The following is a 25,734-nucleotide window of genomic DNA, read 5'->3' as shown; positions in this document are numbered from 1 at the left end:
CAGACTGGTAGAATTTCAGTGGGAGTGCCAACAATCTTGTACAAGCACCAAGTGACACGTCTCTTAAAATCTCCAATATCTCCCAGAGGACACAAACTACACAAGGAGGGGAAATTAACTTTGATAGACCAGCCTATTGTTTTTAGGGTCAAAGGCTTTAGCAGAGTCTACGACATGAGAAACGTCAAACTAAGTAAATGGAATTTAACAGGCCTGCTGTATTTAGTTTCAAACTTTTCTGAAGACGTTGAGATGACAACCAGGCCACTCATTTCACTTGAGTGCTTCTTCTAAATGGGACAGAAATCTCCCCTGAAAGGAGGAGCAGAAACAATTCTGAAATTCAATCACAGTAGGAAATCGGTTTGACAATGGGAGCATTTATTTAAGGTCGTATTAGTTAATTAAATGTGGGTCTATTCAGTCAAATTTGTGAATAAAAAAATTGCCTCCCTCTGTCAATTTCCACTTTATTTCAACAAGCGTATGATAAACTAACAAAAGATTTGCAGAGGCAATTAGAAGTGGCTGAGGAGATAGCTTTTACCAGACAAATTAGCCCTTAATTAGAGACCCAGCCTTGTAGGGCAGGCAGCACAGACGTTATAGAATCACCACATGTTATATTCAGAAAATGCATCAGCATCCCCTTGGGGAAGTTAAACAGATGATGAACCTCAATACCAAGTGCTTTGAATGAATGTAATTTTATATTGTTTGTAGGCCAAACAGAAGTTTCACACTGTGTCTATGTCCGTTTACTGGCCCAACGCTCTTAACCGCTAGGCTACCTGCCACCTACCTGACCCTCATGTAACTCTCTCTCTCTCTCTCTCTCTCTCTCTCTCTCTCTCTCTCTCTCTCTCTCTCTCTCTCTCTCTCTCTCTCTCTCTCTCTCTCTCTCTCTCTCTCTCTCTCTCTCTCTCTCTCTCTCTCTCTCTCTCTCTCTCTCTCTCTCTCTCTCTCTCTCTCTCTCTCTCTCTCTCTCTCTCTCTCTCTCAGTGGCTATCATGCTGAAGGATGACTACTTTGTTCGTGGTGCGGGCCTGCCCGGGCGTTTTAAAGCGGAGAAGGTGGAGTTCCACTGGGGCCAGAGCAACGGATCTGAGGGCTCTGAACACAGCATCAACGGCAAGAGGTTCCCAGTGGAGGTGAGAGCAAGAGGAAAGGAGTGTGAATGGTAATATCTGGAGGAGAGAATTCTAGAAAACCCAGTGTATGAATGAGGAGCAGTGGGGGTGGGAGTCTGCCCCCTGTCAGAATGGCGAAGAGTAGAGGGTGGTCCCATATCGATCTAAAAATGTGAAGGCCGGGGCCCTTGGGTCTGATCAGTGGATGGCCAGTGATGGCCGATCTCACTCCTAAAGCCTGATTTATCAGTATGGGCGTCTGGTCTGGCGCAGCACACTGCAGCTAAGAGACAGCTTTAGGATCCAGTAAAAATCTCAAGTGATATCTAAACCCAGCTACCCAGCTGTTGTTCCCTTGAATGGCAAAATATAATTATTATGTTTTGATTAACGACAACCCCAGCAGACTCTTTACTGTCTTTGGCGAACAGATTAATATAGATCATTTGACATTTGGTGAGTTTGGCTGGTGTCAGCAGTTTTAAGAAGGTTATTATAGTAAACTAGTGTTAGGGACAGAAACTAGCATATGCGTGGGAGGCTAGTAGCCATCTATGTGTTGTATGTTTTTTTTTGGGGGGTGTTGTCACTTGTTGACAGCGTGGGGTGTTAATGCACAAGGTGATGGGTCAGGTCATAGGTTAGGTTAGGCTTAAAGGTAGACTCCGCAAGATGACGTAGATGCATGAAGGAAACAGTAGTAGTAGGTCAATTTACGAAACAACCAGGATCATTGAAGAGTGAGGCTGAACTTCTCCGCTGTTTTGGTCCCATAGCCACCACATTGTAGCAGTGTGAAGCACAGATACTCTGTGTGTCTATGTGAGACAAAGTCTTGCATCATGCTAATCTCAATGGCCACGTAAGAGTGGATCACTTTTGTCGAGTCAGTGGGCCAGTGTGTTGAATAATGGGGTTAAACAATGTCATATTTACCTACATGTCAACTGCATGAACTTTACAAAAATGATGTGATCAAAGGTCATGAAGTTTTTATTGCAGCCAACCTCAATTTTCTGCAGTTGCTCTTCACCAACTTAAAACAGGTTTGTTAGTTATTTATTTTCAATTTACTAAATAGTTTTTTCATGTTTCGTTTTAATTTACTATAATAAACTTAATTTTAAGTATTTCAATTTTATGTTGTCATTTCAGTTTTTTTCATTGGGTGCTTTGTCCCTCCAATAACGTAATGTGCTGCTTACAAGGTGCTGCATCTCATGTTTCACACATTCACTTTTGCGCATTGCGAAACTGATCAATAAAAGGCCGAACTCCCTCTTCTGTTATATTGATGATTTCTTGAATGATTCATTGTATGATTTGCGGTCCACTCTGTTGATCTCTGTCCTGATGTCTGCAGAATAGAATGTTCTTTCTAGCCAATATGCCAGCATGAAAGATTAACTGGATTTGATTAGTTTGGGCTGGTTATTCGTGCGACATGGTCATGGCCGTAACTATATAATATGATTGATATATGATTGACATCGGTAATTGTTTCTAATTTGTCAAATAAATACATAATACAAATATATTTTTTGCACACAAAGAAAATCTATTATGGGTGAACATCTGAATATGCTCCCAGCGTTGATCAAAGTTCAGAATGCTTATATTCTTGATCTGACTGAGTTCTAATAGTGCCTGCCTCTTTGCGAACGAGTGGAATCATGAACAGTGGTTTGCTCGTTATGTTTGCCTGCGTCCCCCTGATTTGTCTCCTGGATTTTCCTTTTTAGTAGCACGTTCACCACTCTCTCAAACAGCTAACTCCTCCCTCTCGTGGCACAGGCCAAGGGCCTGATATGTATAAAAAAAAAACTTTTCAAAAAACTACCCCAGCTCGCAGTCGGCTTCACTAGAGAACTACAGTAGAGATGCTGCTGACAATGTGCGAGATGCTAGACAAAAGGCCATTTTAAAACTCTCCAGCAGCAGTATTGCAGTAATGTTGAAGGGCTCTGGGTAGTATTACTTAGCCAACTAGAAGGATGAAGTAAGAGCCTAACGTTAAACGGAGCCTAAAAAGTGTTTACTAAGTTGCCATAATAACTTTGCTTTACAGAGAGTAGGCTACTGAGGCAGACAGTGATGTGGTGAGACTGAGGCAGGCTGCAGTGTATGCAGGAGGAAGCAGAGGAGACAGAGAGAGAGAGGAAGCAAGCAGAGAGAGAAGTTAGTATAGTGGTTCCCGAACTTGGGGTCAGGGCCCCATGTGGGGTCCCCTGAAAAAAACTGTACAAATCTAATCAAACAAGTTAGGAACTTAAAAATATATATTTTTCAATATGAACATCTCCATATGGCCTCCTCCCTATAGGCAAACAATACAGTTCTAAAAATCTCATACATTATTGTTTACATCGGTGGTTGTTCGCCATATCCATTCCCCACTGTTTTTTCAACTACAAACTGATATTAATACAGAATCAGAAGTAATATTCTAATAATTCATGTGAATGTCATAATATGATCATCTGGGTGCTCCATTCATGTTTGTTTGTGCGGAGCATTATTAGTAATGCCTAGGAATACAAATGTGAATGCTATGTCATTTGATAAGAGATATAATTAAAGAGTTGATGATTTTATGCAGTACATCATTACAACTGACTGAACAGTCACTGATGCTATGTCTCAGTGTGAATCAGTTCTCATATTTCCGGGTAAAACATTACAGTTGAAGAGCTAATAGGCTTCGTAGAATGACTGAGGTGTGTTTGTAGAATGATGTGAATGAACTGATGTGAACTGATGTGAATGAACCTACAGAAGCCAAGGTGATAATGGCTGGGGTCATTTTTTCTTGTTTTTGCTCTTCTCCAAATAGCATTTTTATGTTTTTATTTCATTGTATAGAAAAGCAGTAAATCAGCTTCAAATTTCCCAAAACATTCTGGGGAGACCTTCCAGACCTCACTAAAACTCAAACCCATGTTACAGCCCTGGACTTGGTTGTCTGAGAGTGTTACTGTGGTGAATGCTAATGAGTGCTGACAACTCCCCCTACTCATGTCCTTATCTGTACAGCGAGAGCGAGAGAGAGCGAGAGAGGGAGGGAGAATAAGAGAAAGGTAGGGGAAGGATATAGAGCTGAGTACACAGTAGAAAGAGAGAGAGAGAGTAAGGGAGGAGGAATGCACTGTGGAGATAGTTCACAATTAACATTCTGTCAAGGAGGGCGATTGTGTCTAAGAGGTAATTAAATATGCCAGTGGCAGGGCTGTGTGTGTGTGTGTGTGTGTGTGTGTGTGTGTGTGTGTGTGTGTGTGTGTGTGTGTGTGTGTGTGTGTGTGTGTGTGTGTGTGTGTGTGTGTGTGTGTGTGTGTGTGTGTGTGTGTGTGTGTGTGTGTGTGTAGGCGCACCCCATTGCCGTCATGCCTTGCTGTGCTATTGATTATGGCTTCCCATCATCTAATGTCACATGACCTCTTTAATGTCACAGGTGCTGTGCTGACCTGTAGTATAGGAGAGATGAGAGCAGCTCTCCATCTCAGCTCTTCTTCTGGTAGGAAAACAGCAGTGTTAATATAAAGTGGTAATCCACAGGTACAAAGTGGCTTTGTTACTAAATCTGGATGCAATACACTGAGGCACGGTGGGTCTCTCCCAATCTTATTCAGATGTACTGTGGCAGGGAAATTGCCAATGACAAGGTTTAATTTGGAAAATACCTTAAACCCTGGGTGGTTTTGCAGAGCCATTAGTTGAAAAAGTGGGTCTAGTTAAATTGGTTTGCGCTGAATTTCTGCTTCTCCCTCTTGAGCTGACCTGAATTCAGTGGCTGTGGTTTCCTCCACTGTTGTTGTCCAGTCTGAGATCATGTATAGCGTTTGATGGACAAAGGCTCAAGCTTTGGGTTTTTTCTTTCATTTAAAAAAAATCTGTATCAGTGTTCCCCTATATACTTAGCCCATTTAAAATTATCTGTTTTGATCTTCATTATGTATAACCCAATATTTTATTTGATGCCACTGCCCATTTAGAACATTAGCGAAATGCCAACCCCCTAGTGATTCCTCAACACATTACCAGAGATGTCTGTCTGGTGATAAGAGTATGAAGAGAGGAGAACCCTCAGTCTAGGGCAGACAGGGCTCTCAATTGCAAGGAGATAGACACTCCCCCAGCAACAGAGAAAAACAACCCCATTGACACAAAGCCTGACATATTATTAAAATAAGTACTTGTAGCTGATTATACGCATTAGTGGTGATCATGCCTTCTTCCACTTCCCTTCCTTATCCCCCCTCTTTTTCCCCTAATTAAATCTAACCACTCTCACTGTGTGTGTGTGTGTGTGTGTGTGTGTGTGTGTGTGTGTGTGTGTGTGTGTGTGTGTGTGTGTGTGTGTGCGTGCGTGCGTGCGTGCGTGCGTGCGTGCGTGCGTGCGTGCGTGCGTGTGTGAGGCATGTAAGCTCTGACTTCGTAAGGGAGGACATTTCTGTGATGTCATTTCTGTTGGGTAGTATGACCGGTGTCAAAGTAAAAAGACAGGAAAATAAATAAGTTAATAGAATGAAAGAAGGATGATTTTAAACATGCTAGTCATATATAACACACTCTAAAAGCCTTTATCAACAGTAGTAGTAGTATGCTTAGTGCTAACAGAGAGACAGACTAAAGCATATACTGTAGCTGTGGCCAGATGTCCTTGGTGACTGTCACTAACAGACCCTGGTTGGTCTGAGCCCTCTCCTATGAATACTCATGAGGACACTGCTGTCAACACAGAGGAGATTTTCTGCAAAATGCCACTTTCATTTCTTAAAGTCCTCTTGAATGATTTATGTTTACAAGCCTTGCCATTTAGTAATTGTTCTCTAATAAGCTTGTGATTAAGTGGGGGACTGCTGCGTTCCTACCTGCTGTTTTAACTGTAAAACACTGCTTAATATGCAAAGCACAGCCAGGCAGGCATGACGCACAGCTCTCCATCTGTATCCATCACCCACGGTGTGTTACCCTGCTCATACTGTACAACAATCACATCCCCACCCTCAGTCTCGGAATGGATTCCGGAAAGATTTGGCTTCAATGATTTATAAATGAATTATGCATGGAGTATGGACTGAATTTATTTGATTGTAGGAAGCTTAACTTCATCGGGGTCATCTTCAGGATAAATTGAATCCTATAGGAATGAGTTGGTGTATCATGGAAAGGATGACACATCATCACAACAGAACTCAAACTCAGTTTAGTATAATGTCCGAATGACCTCAAAGCAGGTTATTGCAGTATCATTCCTTGCAGGGACATCTCTCTGAAACTCTCTGTTTACGGTGTCAGAGAGGAAGTCCTCCCACTTTGTAATATCACACATCTGCTCCCGTGTTCTAAGGTGGTGAGAGGAGAGTGTTCCAGCTTTATTTCTCCATGCCCTCTTGACACCCTGGAGTGATTTCACTGCTCTCTCAGTCTTTCAATTCTGTCCAGCGTAAAGGCGTCCACATGCTTCTCAGCCGAAACAGTTCGGAACAGTTTGAGCATATATTATGACGCCATTTTGTTATGTTTTTGTTTGTTCAGTTGTTTGGCCACACAAAAAAAAATTATTGAGGCAAGCCGAAGTTGTTAGCCGAAAGTCTACGCCCCTTCGACGGTGATTGGTCAACGGTAGGGATTCTTCAGTAGTCTTTGTTGTCATTCAACAAGTGACCATTTTTTTATTTAGAAATACTCTACCAAACATCTCATTTAGATTTAAAATTGCGCGACTAAGATCTCTTCGGCAAAAACATCAAAATCAATGACAGATTTCTTGAGTTATCTTAGATAAATTTGTACTATTTTGAGGAAGTGTTTACTGGCTTAGGCATCTCAAAATGGACAAACTGTACTTTTGTCCCTTTTTTCTCATTTTTGAAGTGAATGTCTTTTAAGGGTGTATGCGAGCACACTCGTTCAGTTCGCCTAACTGACTTCGGCTAGCCGCCAGCCGAACTGGAGCCTTCTGATGCCTTAACCAGGCCTCTTCCTCCTCCTTCCACCATCATTGCCCCCTACTCCTCCTTCTCCTCCATGCTCCTGCCCCTCTCCCCCCCCCTGTGGGCCTCAGAACAAGATGGGGGGCAAGGTAGATGATGTGCACACTCTCACAGACGCTGAAGGTACTGTATCACAAATAATAGATGTCAGTGATGAATGGAATTTTATTTCCGTCAACCTTTTTGCAGTGGATGAAACAGAAAATGCATTCCTGGCCTAAATTACCTTGTGCATAGATATTCATTGTGTATTTTTTCAAGTCTACCGTATGTATGGTAGTACTGTGTACAGTACATTTGTGTTTTGGTGTGTTGATATTTGCAAAAACACAATTGATGGGCAAAGTACCTGCCCTCCATGACACCTACAGCACCCGATTTCACAGGAAGGCCAAAAAGATCATCAAGGACAACAACCACCTGAGCCACTGCCTGTTCACACTGCTATCATCCAGAAGGCGAGGTCGGTACAGGTGCATCAAAGCTGGGACCGAGAGATTGAGAAACAGCTTCTATCTCAAGGCCATCAGACTGCTAAACAGCAATCACTAACTCAGAGAGGCTGCTGCCTACATTGAGACCCAATCACTGGACACTTTAATAAATTGATCACTAGTCAATTTAAACAATGCCACTTTAATAATGTTTACATATCTTACATTACTTATATCACATGTATACATTGTATTTTATACCATCTACTGCACCTTGCCTATGCAGCTCGGCCATCGCTCATCCATATACTTGTATTAGGTAGTTGTTGGGGAATTGTTAGATTACTTGTTAGATATTACTGCACTGTTGGAATTAGAAGCACAAGCATTTCACTTGCATTAACATCTGCTAACCATGTGTGTGACCAAAAACATTTGATTTGATTCTCTTTCATTTCTAAAGTTTTCAGCTCATGTTTTGTATGTAACTTTTACTTGAGAAGTTTCATATTTGTACCTGGTCCATTTCCCTGTCACCGTGGGCCTAGTGTATCAGCAAGGCTGTCAAATATTCAGTTGCTACAGGGTTATTTTCCTCCTGTGAGAAACTAGTCAAATTAATATCCTACATCTGTGCATAATGACTGGTGCGTTGGTTCTATTTTCGGTGCCTGTAGATACTTAGCACAGTTGGTATAACCTTGCCAGAATGCCCACGCTTTAGTTATGCTCGTTCTGTTGTTAAGGTTACTTCCAGGTCTTGACAACACAGACGCCTATGGTGCTGTGCATGGCTTTTTAATGACTTAGGGGATAGGGGATACAGGGGATACAATCAAACAAATATTGATCAAAGTCTATGTCAGGCTAGCTAAAGTTTTAATCTGCTGTCTGTGTAGTGTACAGACAGAGGAAATGAGGGGCATGTCAATCAAAACATGTCAGGGAGAGGAAGGAAGTGTAACAAGATGTCATGTAAAAAATAACAATATATAAAGGGGGGTGCCGGTACAGAGTCAGTGTGCGGGGGCACCGGATAATTGAGGTAGTATGTACATTTCTTGCTGCACTGAAAGTAAAGGGGCTGAATAATTTTACACACCCAATTTTTCAGTTTTTGATTTGTTATAAAAGTTTGAAATATCCAATAAATGTCATTCCACTTCATGATTGTGTCCCACTTGTTGTTGATTCTTCACAAAAAAATACAGTTTTATATCTTTATGTTTGAAGCCTGAAATGTGGCAAAAGGTCGCAAAGTTCAAGGGGGCCGAATACTTTCGCAAGGCACTGTAGGTAGAGTTAATTAAAGGGACTATGCACAGATGACAACAGAGTGGCAGTGGTGTGGAGAAGGGAGGGAGGAGGGGGGGGGGCAATGTGAATAGTCTGGGTAGCCATTTGACTAGATGTTCATCAGTCTTATGGCTTGGGGGTAGAAGCTGTTTAGAAGCCTCTCGGACCTAGACTTGGCGCTCTGGTACCTCTTGCCATGTGGTAGCAGAGAGAACAGTCTATGACTAGGGTGGCTGGAGTCTTTGCCAATTGTTAGGGCCTTTCTCTGACCCCGTCTGGTATAGAGGTCCTGGATGGCAGGAAGCTTAGCCCTAGGGATGTACTGGGCTGTTTGCACTACCCTCTGTAGTGCCTTGCGGTCGGCGGCCGAGCAGTTGCCATACCATTTACATTTACATTTACATTTAAGTCATTTACCAGGCAGTGATGCTCTATCGATGGTGCAGCTGTAGAACCTTTTGTGGATCTGAGGACCCATGCCAAATCTTTTCAGTCTCCTGAGGTGGAATATGTTTTGTCTTGCCCACTTCACGACTGACATGGTGTGCGTAGACCATGTTAGTTTGTTGGTGATGTGGACACTTGAAGTTCTCAACCTGCTCCACTGCAGCCCCGTCAATGAGAATGGGGGTGTGCTCGGTCCTCTTTTTCCTGTAGTCCACAATCATCTCCTTTGTCTTGATCAAATTGAGGGAGAGGTTGTTGTCCTGGCACCACACGGCCAGGTCTCTGACCTCTTCCCTATAGTCTGTCTCGTTGTTGTCGGTGATCAGGCGTTGGTGGTGTTTGAGTCGTGCCTGGCCGTGCAGTCATGAGTGAACAGGGAGTACAGAAAGGGGCTGAGCACGCACCCCTGAGGGGCCCCTGTGTTTTGGATCAGCGTGGCGGATGTGTTGTTTACCTACCCTTACCACCTGGGGGGCGGCCCGTCAGGAAGTCCAAGATCCAGTTGCAGAGGGAGGTGTTTAGTCTCAGGGTCCTTAGCTTATTGATGCGCTTTGAGGGCACTGTGGTGTTGAACGCTGAGCTGTAGTCAATGAAAAGCATTCTCACATAGGTGTTCCTTTTGTCCAGGTGTGAAAGGGCAGTGTGGAGACTGCATCATCTGTGGATCTGTTGGGGTGGTATGCAAATTGGAGTGGGTCTAGGGTTTCTGAGATGATGGTGTGGATGTGAGCCATGACCAGCCTTTCAAAGCACTTCATGACTACAGACGTGAGTGCTATAGGTCGGTAATCATTTAGGCAGGTTACCTTAGTGTTCTTGGGCACAGGCACTATGGTGGTCTGCTTAAAACTTGTTGGTATTACCGACTCGGACAGGGAGTCCTGTATTGACGCTTTGCCTGTTTGATGGTTCGTCGGAGGGCATAGCGGGATTTCTTATAAGCTTCCGGATTAGAGTCCCACTCCTTGAAAGTGGCAGCTCTAGACTTTAGCTCAGTGTGGATGCTGCCTGAAATCCATGGTTTCTGGTTGGGGTAGGTACGTACGGTCATTGTGGGGATGACGTAATTTGGCTCAAAGAGCGTCCACGGAGGAAATAAAGAACAAATTGATTTATTATTGAGAGGGTAAAGGATGGAAAAGAAGAGTCAGCTTAGAGATACAGTTTTAGTGGACTCAGAGGAGGTTTTACAGCAAAGTCATAATATTATAATTTTCAACAGTTGGTCTATTTTGTGTTTGATTCAGAAAGGAGAAATATTGTGGAGTGGTATTCTTATGTATTGTCATGTTGGGCCTCTCACACTTTCTCTCTTTGTGTCCCTCTTCTTCTCTATTTCTCTTCTCTTTGTCTCTCTCTCTCCCTCACACACTATTTCTATATCTCTCTCTCTCTCCCTCCCTCTGTCGTTCCCTTTCTTGGCAGCTACATTCCATTAAACCTTCAAAGATAACTGATGACTGCCATGCCAAGCTCCTTTTTTAAATGTATTTCTCTATTTTATTTATGATTGGCCTCCCTCTGGATCGGGAGGGGTGCAATTTCTAACATAATGTTATATTTCCTGGCCTGTCCTCAATGACACCGAAAAACACAGCCATTCTTTAAAAGCCCAATGCTACCTAGAGGGCAAAAAGATGTTGTCCCAGTTCTGGGCTAGCTTGATACCATTTTTAATAATCTCGTTGCCGATACAGGCTGCCTTTTGTTTTCTCAAAAGCAATATTTTCCAGATTTTATGAAAAAGCAATACTCCCGAAATTGAAAAAGGAGGGACTGACATTCTAACATTTCTCATGTAATGTATTTTGGGGTTTTAAGATAGATTTCAAAGGGCTCAACACACCAAACATGTTTAATATCCCAGCTATTGCACTTTCGTCCTGTATTGTATACCTGGCTTTTAAAGTCATTGTAGTGAGGGAGACTTGAGGTAGCTTTGGTGCCACAGGTGCCTATGCTACAATGATCTTTTTGATGGACATCCATTTGTGAGAAATAAGCAGAGCCTGGTGGAGTGCACCAGTGGAGTGCTCGGCCAGGTACTAAACTCCATGGAGAGCTCTGGTTGTGTGAATCACAGAATCAAAACAACACCTTGATGTCCTCTCTCCCAACTAGGACACAGAGTGGAGCACATCCTGTACGTCTGTCATTGGTTCCTTCCCAGCACAAAGGCTTGTGATTCAGCCTCAGATCTTCCATGGTCCCAGAGGGTGATATCACAGAGCCCTTCCCAGTCTTGTTGCACCTCCCCTCTGATGGAACTCTATTCCTCTCAGTGTCCACTTCAAGGTGGAAGAACACCGAGGCGACTGTGTTTTTGTTGTCAGACAGAACATTACAAGACGTAGGACGGACACGTGCATGATATATGTGATACATGTGAGCAGACATGCCTCCAAACACATCATATGGAACACAATCTCTTTCGTATACTTTATTATATGGCTTTGAAACCAGTGGTTTATGTATTAGCTCTCTGTCAGCGATCAAGCTCATTAGATATTTGATTAGACTTTTTATCTTGTCGCACTCCGAGTCACTGTTTTCACTCTTTGAAGGAGCGTGTTTGTTTTTGTCAAGCTCAAGTAGGCCACAATCTCTTTCTTAATGAGCCAGATTGTCCACATTAATATTTCAGTCCTATTTGCAGAGACAATACACACACACACACATACACTCCCCTAACAGTGGTGTAATTTGCAGACCATGGGAGACTCCCCAGTCTCTATCAGCCTCATTATCTATCTAAACAACTTAAAACTAGGGGACAATTCACAAACACTCTCTTCCCCTCACTCTTCCACTCTCTCTTCCCCTCTTTCTTCCCCTCTCTCTTCCCCTGTCTCTTCCACTATCTCTTCCACTCTCTCTTCCCCTCACTCTCCCCCTCTCTCTTCCACTCTCTCTTCCCCTCTCTCTTCCACTCTCTCTTCCCCTCTCTCTCCCCTCTCTCTTCCCCTCTCTCTTCCACTCTCTCTATCCCCTCTCTCTTCCACTCCCTCTTCCCCTCTCTCTTCCCCTCTCTCTTCCACTCCCACTTCCCCTCTCTCTCACCTCTCTCTTCCCCTCCCTCTTCCCCTCTCTCCCCCCCTCTCTTCGACTCTCTCTTCCCCTCTCTCCCCCCCTCTCTTCCACTCTCTTCCCCTCTCTCCCCTCTCTCTTACACTCCCTCTTCCCCTCTCTTCCACTCCCCCTTCCCCTCCCTCTTCCCCTCTCTTCCACTCTCTCTCCCCTCCCTCTTCCCCTTCTCTTCCACTCTCTCTTGCACTCTCTCTTCCACTCTCTCTTCCCCTCTCTCTTTCCCTCCCTCTTCCACTCCCTCTTCCCTTCTCTTCCCCTCTCTCTTTCCCTCCCTCTTCCACTCCCTCTTCCCTTCTCTTCCCCTCTCTCTTTTCCACCCTCTTTCACTACCTCTTCCCCTCCCTCTTCCACTCTCTCTTTCCCTCCCTCTTCCACTCCCTCTTCCCCTCTCTCTTTCCCTCCCTCTTCCACTCCCTCTTCACTTCTCTTCCCCTCTCTCTTTCCCTTCTCTTCCCCTCTCTCTTTCCCTCCCTCTTCCACTCCCTCTTCCACTTCCTCTTCCCTTCTCTTCCCCTCTCTCTTTTCCACCCTCTTTCACTACCTCTTCCACTCTCTCTTTCCCTCCCTCTTCCACTCTCTCTTCCACTCTCTCTTCCACTATCTTCCGCTCTCTCTTTCCATCTGTCTCCCCCATTCTTTTGCTCCCTCTTCCCAGCACTCTTTCTCTGTCTCCTTCCCCTGTTTTACGGGGCCCTGGGCTGACATAGCGTTGTCAGAGAAGTAAATGTGATCTTGAATCTCAGCATGCTGGTTGCTGAGTCATCTCAGTGTAGTGCAGGATAGGGAGGAGCTGCCATATACAGAACATACAGTACACACAGGTGCACAACCATGATTAATATTCCTTCTACAGCTTGGCAGATAAATCACACTCAGGCCTCATTGCGTTTTTGTCTTTTCAGCATTTAAGCCATGCTCTTGAGTAAACATTCCACCCGTGTATATGGCAGACATGCTTGGTGTAGTTGATATGGCCATGTTCCCCTCTCTTCTTCCTCATTTCCTCTCTTCTCTCTTCAGTCTTTAGGACAGTGGTATTCAAACTTATTAAGCGGGAACCCCATTTTTTCCCCAATAATTTCTGGTGACCCCACCCCGAATCTAATGACACAACCTTAAAACTGGTAAATTTAGATTTTTACATCAATAAAAAACCTTCAATTCATAGCATTTTCATCTCTTATCTAAATTAAAGGAAACCAATTCATGTATTTTTTAGATTATCTTTCTCAAACATGCATATTTGTCCCATCCCATATTTGTACTCTTAATTTGTTGTTACTAATAAAATAAAAATATTGTTTTATTTATTTTTCCGACCCCTCTGCACCTCCCCCAGTGGGGTCGCGACCCCGACTTTGAATACCACTGCTTTATAAGCACCATGGCCCCTCTCTCGTTGGGATTCTGAACCTGTGTGGTGTTATTTAAGCAATAAGGCCCAAGAGGGTGTGGTATACTACGGTTATACCCCAGCTAAGGGCTGTTCTTTACTCCGATACAGCATGGAGTGCCTGGACACAGTTCTTAGCCATAGTATATTGGTCATATATCACAAACCCCTAGTGGCCTTTTTGCTATTATAAACTAATAATTAGAGCAGTAAAACACACTGTTTTGTCATACCTGTGGTATATGGTCTAATATACGACGGCTGTCAGCCAATCAGCATTCAGAGCTTGAATCACTCAGTTTATAATACCAGTTATATTAAGGCTGTCAAGCGCTATATACTTGGAACGTGCCCTTAACTGCTCTAACATATTTTTTTCTCTCTCCTGGTGGTCCGTAAAGTCTAAAACATTTTTAGATGTGTCTGTAGGATTCACATGAGGTGCTATCCCCTCTGTCAGGAGCAAAGATTTCAATTGGCTCATTTGTGCAGGAGAAATTGGAAAATTGTGCTGTCTGTGCTGTCTGACACAAGCAGAGGGAGAAAAGGTTGTAGAGATTGAGGGTGGAGAAGAGGGGAGGGAGAACATGTGCGTGAGTGTGTTGGCTGAATGGATGGGAAATCTTTGGGAAGCGCTCCCCGGGGCTCTGGCCACTAGTTTATCTGCCTCCTTCCTTCACGTTGATGGCTGTTGTTCTAAAGAGATAAAGTGTGGAGGTGGATAAACGCAGCCTGTCAGTCAAAGCCAACATAGTGAGGGATGGAGGCGCCAGGCCAACCATGGCACTCTCTACCTCCATGAGAGGCCACACAGAGGATCCATAATCATGATACATTAACATGCCATCTGCATAGGTCTCATGATTAATCACATAGACCCGTTAATGTTGGGGTAATGTTTTCCTCGCTCTCATGCAAGATATTAATACAGTTGAAGTCGGAAGTTTACATACATTTAGGTTGGAGTCATTAAAACTTGTTTTTCAACCACTCCACAATTTTTTTGTTAACAAACTATAGTTTTGGCAAGTCAGTTAGAACATCTACTTTGTGCATGACACAAGTCATTTTTCCAACAATTGTTTACAGACAGATTATTTCACTTATAATTCACTGTATCACAATTCCAGTGGGTCAGAAGTTTACATACACTAAGTTGACTGTACCTTTAAACAGCTTGGAAAATTCCAGAAAATTGACTCAAATGATGTCATTTAGCCTATCAGAAGCTTCTAAAGCCATGACATCCTTTGAGTCAATTGTAGGTGTACCTGTGGATGTATTTCATTGCCTACCTTCAAACTCAGTGTCTTTTTGCTTGACATCATGGGAAAATCAAAAGAAATCAGCCAAGACCTCAGAAAAAAATGTAGACCTCCACAAGTCTGTTTCATCCTTTCCAAACGCCTGAAGGTACCACATTCATTTGTACAAACAATAATACACAAGTGTAAACACCATGGGACCATGCAGCTGTCATACTGCTCAGGAAGGAGACGTGTTCTGTCTCCTAGAGATGAATGTACTTTGGTGTGAAAAGTGCAAATCAATCGCAGAACAACAGCAAAGGACCCTGTGAAGATGCTGGAGGAAACAGTCCTATATCGACCTAACCTGAAAGGCCGCTCAGCAAGGAAGAAGCCACTGCTCCAAAACCGCCATGAAAACGCCAGACTACGGTTTGCAAATGCACAGGGGACAAAGATGGTACTTTTTGGAGAAATGTCCTCTGGTCTGATGAAACATAAATAGCAGTGTTTGGCCATAATGACCATCGTTATGTTTGGAAGGGGGAGGCTTGCAAGCAGAAGAACACCATCCCAACCGTGAAGCACAGGGGTGGGAGCATCATGTTGTGGGGGTGCTTTGCTGTAGGGGGGACTGGTGCACTTCACAAAATAGATGGCATCATGGGGCAGGAAAAGTATGTGGATATATTGAAGCAACAGCTCAAGACATCAGTCAGGAAGTTAAAGCTTGGTCGCAAATGGGTCTTCCAAATGGACAATGACCCCAAGCATACTTCTAAAGTTGTGGCAAAATGGCTTAAGGACAACAAAGTCAAGGTATTGGAGTGGCCATCAGAAAGACCTGACCTGAATCCTATACAACATTTGTTGGCAGAACTGAAAAAGTGTGTGCGAGCAAGACGGCCTACAAACCTGACTCAGTTCCACCAGCTCTGTCAGGAGGAATGGGCCAAAATTCACCCAACTTATTGTGGGAAGCTTGTGAAAGGCTACCCGAAACGTTTTTAAAGGCAATGCTACCAAATACTAATTGAGTGGATGTCAACTTCTGACCCACTGGGAATGTGATGAAAGAAATAAAAGCTGAAATAAATAATTCTCTCTACTATTATTCTGACATTTCACATTCTTAAAATAAAGTGGTGATCCTAACTGACCTAAGATCGGCAATGTTTACTAGGATTAAATGTCAGGAATTGTGAAAAACTGAGTTTAAATGTATTTGGCTAAGGTGTATGTAAACTTCCGACTTCAACTGTGTATATATAGAGTACAGAGTCCAGTTGGACCTCTCACTTCAGCAAACAACGGAAAAGAGGGGTGCTCAACAACATGACAACAGTGGAGGATGGCGGGAAGAGCTATAGAAGGACAGGCTTATTGTAATGGCTAGAATGGAACCAATGGAATGGAGTCAAATGTGGTTTCCATATGTTTGATCTGTTTGATACTGTTCCATTCCAACCATTACAATGAGCCCGTCCTCCTCTAGCTCCTCCCACCAGCCTCCACTGAATGACCAAAATCATGAGACGGGCTTACCAAGAAAAACTTCCCAAATGAATAAAGGAGTTGGAGCACTCAACAAAAAAAAGCACAAATGTATTTATTTTAGCTCACTTCAATCCATTGTACAGGATGCGAACAGGTGACTGACGTGTCGACGTTAAGCTGACGTCTTGCTCAGAGTGATCTGACCATTGCACTTAGCTCCTATTTGAGACACAACAATGTAAGAAAATAATAATGATAATATTTCAGTATGTCCTTAGACACTGTGGATCCTAAGGGGATAAACAATGATTTTTCACTGTCCTCGTTTCTATAATGTTGTTGCCTTTATTTTGGGGGTCTCTGTGTCTCCGGATTCACAGACACCCAAATATCATCTATGCATGTTTTGAAATGGCCTATTGATTAATGAGACACACTATTTCTCTTATTATTACTATTATTTTGTGCAATAATTTGCCATTTACCTTGCAGCATATTATTATTTTCTGACATTGTTGTGTCTCATTGTGCCACGAGGCTAAGTGCAATGGTCACGTCACTCTGAGGAAGACTATCATGTTGAAGTAAGACCCAGATGCAGACAGTGTAGAAGTAAAGAGTTTATTACAACCACAGGGGCAGGCCTAATGACAGGTCAAGGCAGGCAGGGGTCAGTAATCCAGAAAGGGTGTAATGGGTCCAGAACGGCAGGCAGTCTCAGGGTCAGGGCAGGCAGGGGTCAATAATTCAGAACGCTGGGGTAAGGTACAAAACGACAGGTAGTCTCAGGGTCAGGGCAGGCAGGGGTCAATAATTCAGAACGCTGGGGTAAGGTACAAAACGACAGGTAGTCTCAGGGTCAGGGCAGGTAGAACAGTCAAATCCGGGTAGGACTAGAAAACAGGAGCAGGAAAACAGGCAGGAGCAGGGAAACAAACGCTGGTAGGATTTACGAACAAAACTCACTGGCAACAGACAAACAGAGAACACAGCTATAAATATACAGGGGATAATGAGGAAGATGGGCGACACCTGGAGGGGGGTGGAGACAATCACAAAGACAGGTGAAACAGATCAGGGTGTGACAAAGATGTCAGCTTGACGTCGAAACGTCAGTCACCTGTTAGCATCCTGTACAATGGATTGAAGTGAGCTAAAATAAATCAATCTATGCTTCTTTTTTTTTATACCTCAAAATAGTATTTTGGGATGTTTTTCTTTTCATATATAGAGTACAGTAATATTTGTTTTTGTCTTGGTGAACACTTATTTGTGATGTACATACTGTATAGAATAGATGTGGGTGCGTGCATGCTTGATCATTTGGCCCCATGATGGAGTGAAGTTGAATTATTAGAATATCTCGCCTGAATAAGTCAACCTCAGAGTCACTATCACTGTCTCACGACATATACTGACACCAAAACATGTCAGTCACTCTGTGTGATACAAATTAAATTTTTTGCTGTGTTTTGTTTGTGCTCATAACAATGTCATAATGTTTCTGGATAGGGCCTTTGTAATTGACGTGGCTATTAGTTATAATCTCAGTGAGGCTCTTCAGTAATTACTGCTCTGCTCTGGGAGTCACCAGTGAGAGGGTGTCCTGAGCTATGGATCCACTCTAAGCCAGGACAATGAGGAAATTAAAACAACGAATTGGTTAACATTGTTAAGACACTGGTCATTATGTGTATCTCCCCGAGCACAGAGACAGGCTCAAATTATTGGCCAGCCCTTGCCTGAGGCCACCACAGCCCAGGAAGTCAGCTGATTGGCTGTAATGAGTGGTCTTGGTCACTTCCTCTCCCTAGGCCTTTGATGTAAGGGGAGAGGAACTCATCAGAGGAACTCCACCACCCCTGTTCTATCAGTCAAGGACGGCGTTGGAGGAGGGGTTATTTTTAGTGGGACCTTGACCGTGACCCTGCTCCAATGGTTAGCATGTTCAAACCATCTCTGACCATCTCCTGGGTTCTGGCTGCTACTCTAAATTTGGGAGATTAGTGATGATGGACCCCTGTGAGGAGTAGCGGGGTCTCCCTTCCTGCATTCTGGGGAAAAGCATGGTTGTTTTGAGTTGAGATGGAGCATGGAGTCTTTGCTGTGCACCTACTACCCTGTTTTTAAACTAGAGGAATGGAGAGATGGTGTTACAGACCCCCTAAGGCCATGAAACAAGGCAGATTTCCTCCCCTGTTCTTTTTCTCTTGAATTATACTTCTCTTCTACCCAGGTGGTTTTTCCTTGCTGCTGATTTTGGTGTGTAGATCGGTGCTCCCAGAGTGTTTCCTGCACTGTGTGTGGTGTGTGTGTCATTGTGTACCAGTCAAGACATTTCTCTCGCTTTCTCTCTTAGGCATTGTGTTATTGGAATGATCTCTGTGTAGTGGGTGCTTTTCTGCTGACCATGGGAAATTTCGGGGGAGATAGAAAAACATTGAGAGAGTGAGAAAGAGAGAGAGAGAAGAGATACAGCACAGTGAGGTCTGAATATATCAAGACCCTTCTTTGCTTTCTATCTGGGTGCAGATTATATTCTGTCATGGTTTCCCCTTTTCTACCGGTTACAAAAGTTCTGCAGGGCAGGAATGAAGATTTGGAGAATATATCTTTGTTTATCATTGTATTTCCGTCTGCATCGTCATGCTCTATGACTGCCTTTTCTCCCCATCAACTGCTATGCTGTTCCTTGTGTGTTGATATCCCACTGGGCACACACTAGTTGAATCAATGTTGTTTCCACGTCATTTCAACGTCACGTCAACGTGAAGTTGACGTTAAATTGACATCTGTGCCCAGTGGGATGTGTGAGCAGACCTCTGTTATAGCTCACCGTGACCTTTGTGTTAATAGAGCCTGGGATCACAGCTCTCTCTCTCTCTCTCTCTCTCTCTCTCTCTCTCTCTCTCTCTCTCTCTCTCTCACACACACACACACACACACACACACACACACACACACACACACACACACACACACACACACACACACACACACACACACACACACACACACACACACACACACACACACACACACACACACGCGCGCACACACACACACACACACCACACACACACACACACACACACACAGGAGAGCAGGAGACAGGCCTGACACAAACCTGCTTGCTCTCTGTAAGCCTGTGCATATTTGTCCAGGCTTTTCTGTGAACTAGGAGAGGAAAATACCTTGCATTTAAACACGTTTGCATTCACTCAGGAATGTCAACAACCAGTCCCCTGGTTCCTTTCTTTCTTTGTGTTTGATTATGTGTGTGTAAGCGATCCACAAAATCGAGAGAGAGAGTGTGTCTGTGTGCATGTCTGTATGTCTGTGTGTGTATATGTTCCATATTTCTTGACTTAATTTCAGCCTGGTATTGAATAATGATGACACAGGAGTGACATCAGTCATTAAAGGGAAAAGAGGATGGCATGGCTGGGACCATAGGGTGTGAGGTCTGTCCTTCAGTGGCATGATATACTGGTGACGCACTGTACTGGATCACACTCGGTGTACTCTGTGTCCAGGACTCCTCCCTCTCACCCCTCTCTATACTGCTGCTAAACCAATGGTCACCAGCCCTAGTCATGGTGTATAATAGGGTGTGCAGGCTTTTGTTCTAGCCCAGCACTAAGAACAGGAGATTCAGTTTAACAAGCTCTTGCAACTCTCCAGGATCTCTCATAGCCATGTCAATCACACTATGACTCACAGCACGTAGTGCTCCAGTCAAACATGCAGCACAGTAAACTGAGACCACACACTAATGAAATAGGATCATTCAGGGTTCCAATTGCCCCCTGTGTCTTCCATTGAGTCTTTGTCTAATGTCCATCCTGGTTGCTGAGGTGCTCTAGTATTCTGTGTGCAGTGCGTGAAGATTGTGTCTTCTTGTCTGAGATGAGTATGGAGAATGTGTCGCCACCCGCCACATCTCTTCTGGGCTGAATGCAAAGTGACCAGTGATCCACAGCTCTCAATATGCGGAAGTTCAAATATGTAAGACCCTGCCATGCCACCTGCTCTCCCTTATTTAGGAATTGATGTCTCCGCTAACTCAGCTAGCACTCTGTGTGTGTGTGTGTGTGTGTGTGTGTGTGTGTGTGTGTGTGTGTGTGTGTGTGTGTGTGTGCGTGCGTGCGTGCGTGCGTGCGTGTGTGTGTGTGTGTGTGTATACATGCGTGCATGTGTGTACACAAGTACTGTAGAGCTGCAATGCTGCTATTATTGCCATCAATTAACTGACAGAAGAAGCTGATGGTATTAGGGTCCAGTTTGCTCCGTTCTAAATTCAAAAACACATATTGTACTATGAGCTCTACAGTGGGGTCCAGAATTATTGGATCCCTTGATAAAGATGAGCAGGTTTTTGGCTAAAATATCCTGATACTTGGTAACGTTCATGATGCCGTTGACCTTAATAACAAGGGCCCCATCACGTCAAAGATCCACCACCATATTTTACAGTAGGGATGAGTTATTCAGGGGATCCAATAATTTTGACCCCTATCTTTTAGTGATTTTATTATTACTTCTTAATTAAAATCTCTTTCTCTGAGCAATTATATTACTTTAAAATAATATAATCTTTCCCCCAAAAAAATTGCAATTATTTATTTGATACTTATTTGCTCATCTTCATCAAGCCATCCAATCATTTTGGACTCCATAGTATATTAGGAGGCCACAGAACTGTTTACGCCTCAAATAGATCAAAGGAGGCTATGCACCCTGCTTTATGTCAGGATTACAGAAGCGTGGAAAATGCAACTGGAATAATATTGACGATGTTGATATTGTGAGAAAATGGATTTTGGCAGGCGCAGAATGTGTTCCCCTACAGCATTTATCTCCACAGCTTTCATGTAAACACACACACTCCAGAAGAAGGGAGCTTCACCTTCACACGATAGACCGTGGGGAATGAGAGAGGGGCCTGACTTGTGTGTATGTGTGCCTGCGTGCGTGCGTGCGTGTGTGTGTGTGCAGGTGTGTGTGTCTTGCTACATTGAGGCATTGCATTCAACTTGTCATCTTAAACAATAAGGAGGAAATATATTGAATTCTTGCCAGGCTGAAATGTACACACATAAACCCTGTAATCCTACAGTGAAGGACCTCACTTCACACACGTCCCACAACCCGCACTTGATTTAGTGATGATACTGATTATTTGACGCACAGTTGATGATGATGGAGTGTGTGTCGCTGTGGTTCTCTATCATATTAGAGAGAGATGATCCCATCTGAAATACACACACACACAGATTCTGGTGATGATGAAGTAGCTGTGTGGTTGTGTATTGTGTTTGAGGAAGCTGCTTCTTCCCTTAACATATTAGGAAATGCTGAAGGCTCTCTCTTTCCTGATTAAAGACCCCGATCTCTGAGTAGGACACACGCTACATCCTTAATCCCACCCACCGGATGTGAGTGTGTGTGTGTGTGTGTGTGTGTGTGTGTGTGTGTGTGTGTGTGTGTGTGTGTGTGTGTGTGTGTGTGTGTGTGTGTGTGTGTGTGTGTGTGTGTGTGTGTGTGTGTGTGTGTGTGTGTAACACATGGACGCAAATGTACTCCTCAGTCATAAATGTCTGCGCTGCCTCATTAGCTACATTTGGCGCAATCGGTAGATCCCGGGTTTGAGACAGGTATGTGCCGAATCCGGAGGAAGTGGTACTTGCTAAGCAAGTGGTGTGACGTCCTTTACACGTACGTGTGTGCATGTGTGAGTGAGCTTTGCCTGCTGCATATCACCATGACAACCGGCCTGATGGAGAGGACCGTGTTGGTTGTGCTATATGTGCATGTGTGTTTATGAAAGAGAGAGAGAGATAGAAAGGGGGGATCTAACAAGCTATCTGTACATCCTTCCAGTCTTGAGTGGGCTATTTATACAGATTATGTTAACAGCAGGCTAACTAAGCTACAGTTCTAGGCCTCTATCTGTCTGGATCAGTGTGTCTGTGTCTGAGAGCAGAGTGGATTACTTACAGCCCATATTGACACTGCTCAGCCCTGGAAGGTCCATGTATGGTCCAGGGTGTCTTTAAGCAGCTCTATGGGAATAAATAAGCTGTAATTGATCTATAACCAATGTATTACCTTTGACCTAATTACATATTTTTTTGTAGTGCTAGTAGTTTATTTCATTTGTACATGTAGGTCGTACTTGGCAGCTAAAAGCTGAACTGCAGTACACAGCACATACAAGTAAACAAAAACATAATAGAACATTTCTTGAAATGTAAAACAAGCAAGCATCAAGTCTCTAGCTTCAGAGGGTGCCTGCGTTTGGGGAAGGCATCTACCGGTATTCTGCTGGCAGCCGACTTGGATGGCAGCTGAGTTGGATGGTAGGGACAGTGTTGGTAATGATGGTGGTGATGGAGTTAGCTCGCTGGAGTTGTTCTCAGACAAGACATTGTTCTCGTCATTCCTCAGCTCTCTCGTAACTACTGGACGACTCCTCCATCATCGATGTGTAGCACCCACTTGGGTGATGCTTCTTCTGCTGCCGATTTGGCCGCTAAAAGCTCACCACACATCAGTCCAACGTATGAAGTAACCCTCAACCAGTGCAGGGCTGTGTATTATTCAAGGATTCAGAGAAACCCCACAGATGAGAGAGGAGTCAGAGAGCAGAACACACTCCCATTTATATGTTCTGTGGCTCTGCTGACATAGCCATTAAGGACGCAATTTGGAGATCCAAGCTATTCCTTGAGAGAAGTGGAAGTTTTACAGATGGATCCCTAACTCTTTAATTCTCTCTCCCTGTCTTCCTCTCATTCTCTCTCCCTGTCTTTCTCTCGTTCTCTCTCCCTGTCTTTCTCTCGTTCTCTCTCCCTGTCTTTCTCTCGTTCTCTCTCCCTGTCTTTCTCTCGTTCTCTCTCCCTGTCTTTCTCTCGTTCTCTCTCCCTGTCTTTCTCTCGTTCTCTCTCCCTGTCTTTCTCTCGTTCTCTCTCCGTCTTTCTCTCATTCTCTCTCCCTGTCTTTCTCTCATTTTCTCTCCCTGTCTTTCTCTCATTCTCTCCCTGTCTTTCTCTCGTTCTCTCTCCCTGTCTTTCTCTTGTTCTCTCTCCTGAATAGATGCAGATCTACATGTATAACTCGGATGACTTTGACAGCCTCAGTGCTGCAATACGTCAGAAGAGGATCATTGCAGTGATGTCGGTCTTCTTTCAGGTGAGAACATTTGTCTTGTATTTTTGGCTTCTCACTCATAGGATTTTGATATGACCTTATAGCAATCTATATGGCTCATGGAACAACACATTGACTCACTCTAAATCAATGCACATATCAGAAGTGAAACACAACATTACTGTTTTACCATCACTGCTGCGGAAGAAACACATTAATAAGCTTGGAAAATAAATGTGTTTCTTGTGTTGTCCCTGAGCACTGTGTTTATCTGTGCAACTGACTTGGCTCTGTATTGTCTTAAGTGGAGATATAAGTGTTGTTTGGCCTGAGTGTGTGGGTCTGTTGGGCTAGCAGTGGGCGGGGTCATTGTCAACTCCATGACTCTGAATTGGCAGGATTAAAAGTTCATTTGATGCCATCGATTGCGTAAGTGGGCTTTTACTTGGTCCATTAACTTTCCTTTAATACTCCCTTACACACACCGAGAGACATACACACTCACCGACACATGAGACCGAGAGACATACACACTCACCAACACATGAGACCGAGAGACATACACACTCACCAACACATGAGACCGAGAGACATACACACTCACCAACACATGAGACCGAGAGACATACACACTCACCAACACATGAGACCGAGAGACATACACACTCACCAACACATGAGACCGAGAGACATACACACTCACCAACACATGAGACCGAGAGACATACACACTCACCAACACATGCACACCAACGCTTGCATAATCCTCCAGTCCTCTTCGGTCCAGATTGGGCATTCTCTTTACTTGCGTCCACTGAATTACAATGACTGTCTGCCTGCTCTCCTTCTCTCCCTTGCTCTCTCTCTCACTCTCTTTCCCCCTGTCTCTCCTACCAAGCACTGCAACCCCCCTCTATCTTTGATCTCCTCAAACTCAAACACTTGCTCCTCTCTCAAACAGTAACCTGCACCTGCGTGGGTGGGCATGTGTAAACGGCACGTGTTAACATGTGGAATACAGAGCACAGGGAAATGGAAAGCCTTAATGGCACGCACACAGCTTCAGAACACTTTCCCTAGACCCCTGAAGATAGCAGTCATAACGTTGTCTTTTATAGAGGAGTGTGTGTACCCCTGAACGAGATCACACAGTAATAAACACGTGCAACCACCAAACTGATTGTCAGAGAGCCAGTATCTGGCAGGCCTGGAGAGTGGATGTATCCCTCGGGGGTGGTTATCGTGAAGAGGTATCCTGTTAAAAAGTGAGGCATTCCTCTATGGTGATGACCGTAAAGCTCCTCTCCTCTGTCTGCCAAGTTCCACATCCCCATCAGGCCGCTTAAAAAACAACAACTAGCTAATAGCAACCTGATTACAGACAATAAATGAGTTCACAAAACAACTACAGCAATTTACCAATCAAGTGACCCCTTCAAGGAGTGTCATATTCATGTGTGTGTACTGTATATATGCTGAGTGTACAAAACATTATGAACTTTCAATGACATAGACTGACCAGGTGAATCCAGATGAATGTTATGATCCCTAATTGATGTCACTCATTAAATCCACTTCAGGCAATGTAGATGAAGGGGAGGAGACAGGTTACAGAAGTATTTTTAAGTCTTGAGATAATTGAAACATGGATTGTGTATGTATGTCATACAGAGGGTGAATGGGCAAGACAAAGATTGAATGTGCCTTTGAACAGAGTTTGGTAGTAGTTGCCAGGTGCACTGGTTAAGAACTGCAAGTCTGCTGTTTTTTTCACGCTCAACAGTTTCCCGTGTGTATCGGGAATGGTTCACCACCCAAAGGACATCCAGCCAACTTGGCACAATTGTGGAATGCTTTGGAGTCAACATGGGCCAACATCCCTGTGGAACGCTTTCGACACCTAGTAAAGTCCATGCCCCGACGAATTGAGGCTGTTCTGAGGTTAAAAGGGGATGCAACTCAATTTTAGGAAGTGTAACACTCAGTGTACATCTGTGTGTGTGGGTGTGTGTGTGTGTGTGTGTGTGTGTGTGTGTGTGTGTGTGTGTGTGTGTGTGT

General features: G+C 43.9%; 1 protein-coding gene across 2 annotated transcripts in view; it reads left to right on the top strand.

The window, feature by feature from the left end:
* LOC118388441 (receptor-type tyrosine-protein phosphatase gamma-like) overlaps nucleotides 1-25,734 on the top strand; it is a 352,509-nt gene that overhangs the window by 244,074 nt on the left and 82,701 nt on the right. For both annotated transcript variants that reach the window (XM_035777526.2, XM_035777525.2), the window contains exons 4-5: nucleotides 1,003-1,151; nucleotides 23,623-23,718. In XM_035777526.2, coding sequence (XP_035633419.2) covers nucleotides 1,003-1,151; nucleotides 23,623-23,718 — 245 coding nt within the window. The remainder of the gene's footprint in view (nucleotides 1-1,002; nucleotides 1,152-23,622; nucleotides 23,719-25,734) is intronic.

Source organism: Oncorhynchus keta, chromosome 10 (assembly GCF_023373465.1).
Source record: "Oncorhynchus keta strain PuntledgeMale-10-30-2019 chromosome 10, Oket_V2, whole genome shotgun sequence".
NCBI lineage: Eukaryota > Metazoa > Chordata > Actinopteri > Salmoniformes > Salmonidae > Oncorhynchus > Oncorhynchus keta.
Note: the sequence above shows the minus strand (reverse complement) of the source record. Positions and strands in the feature narration are given on the sequence as shown.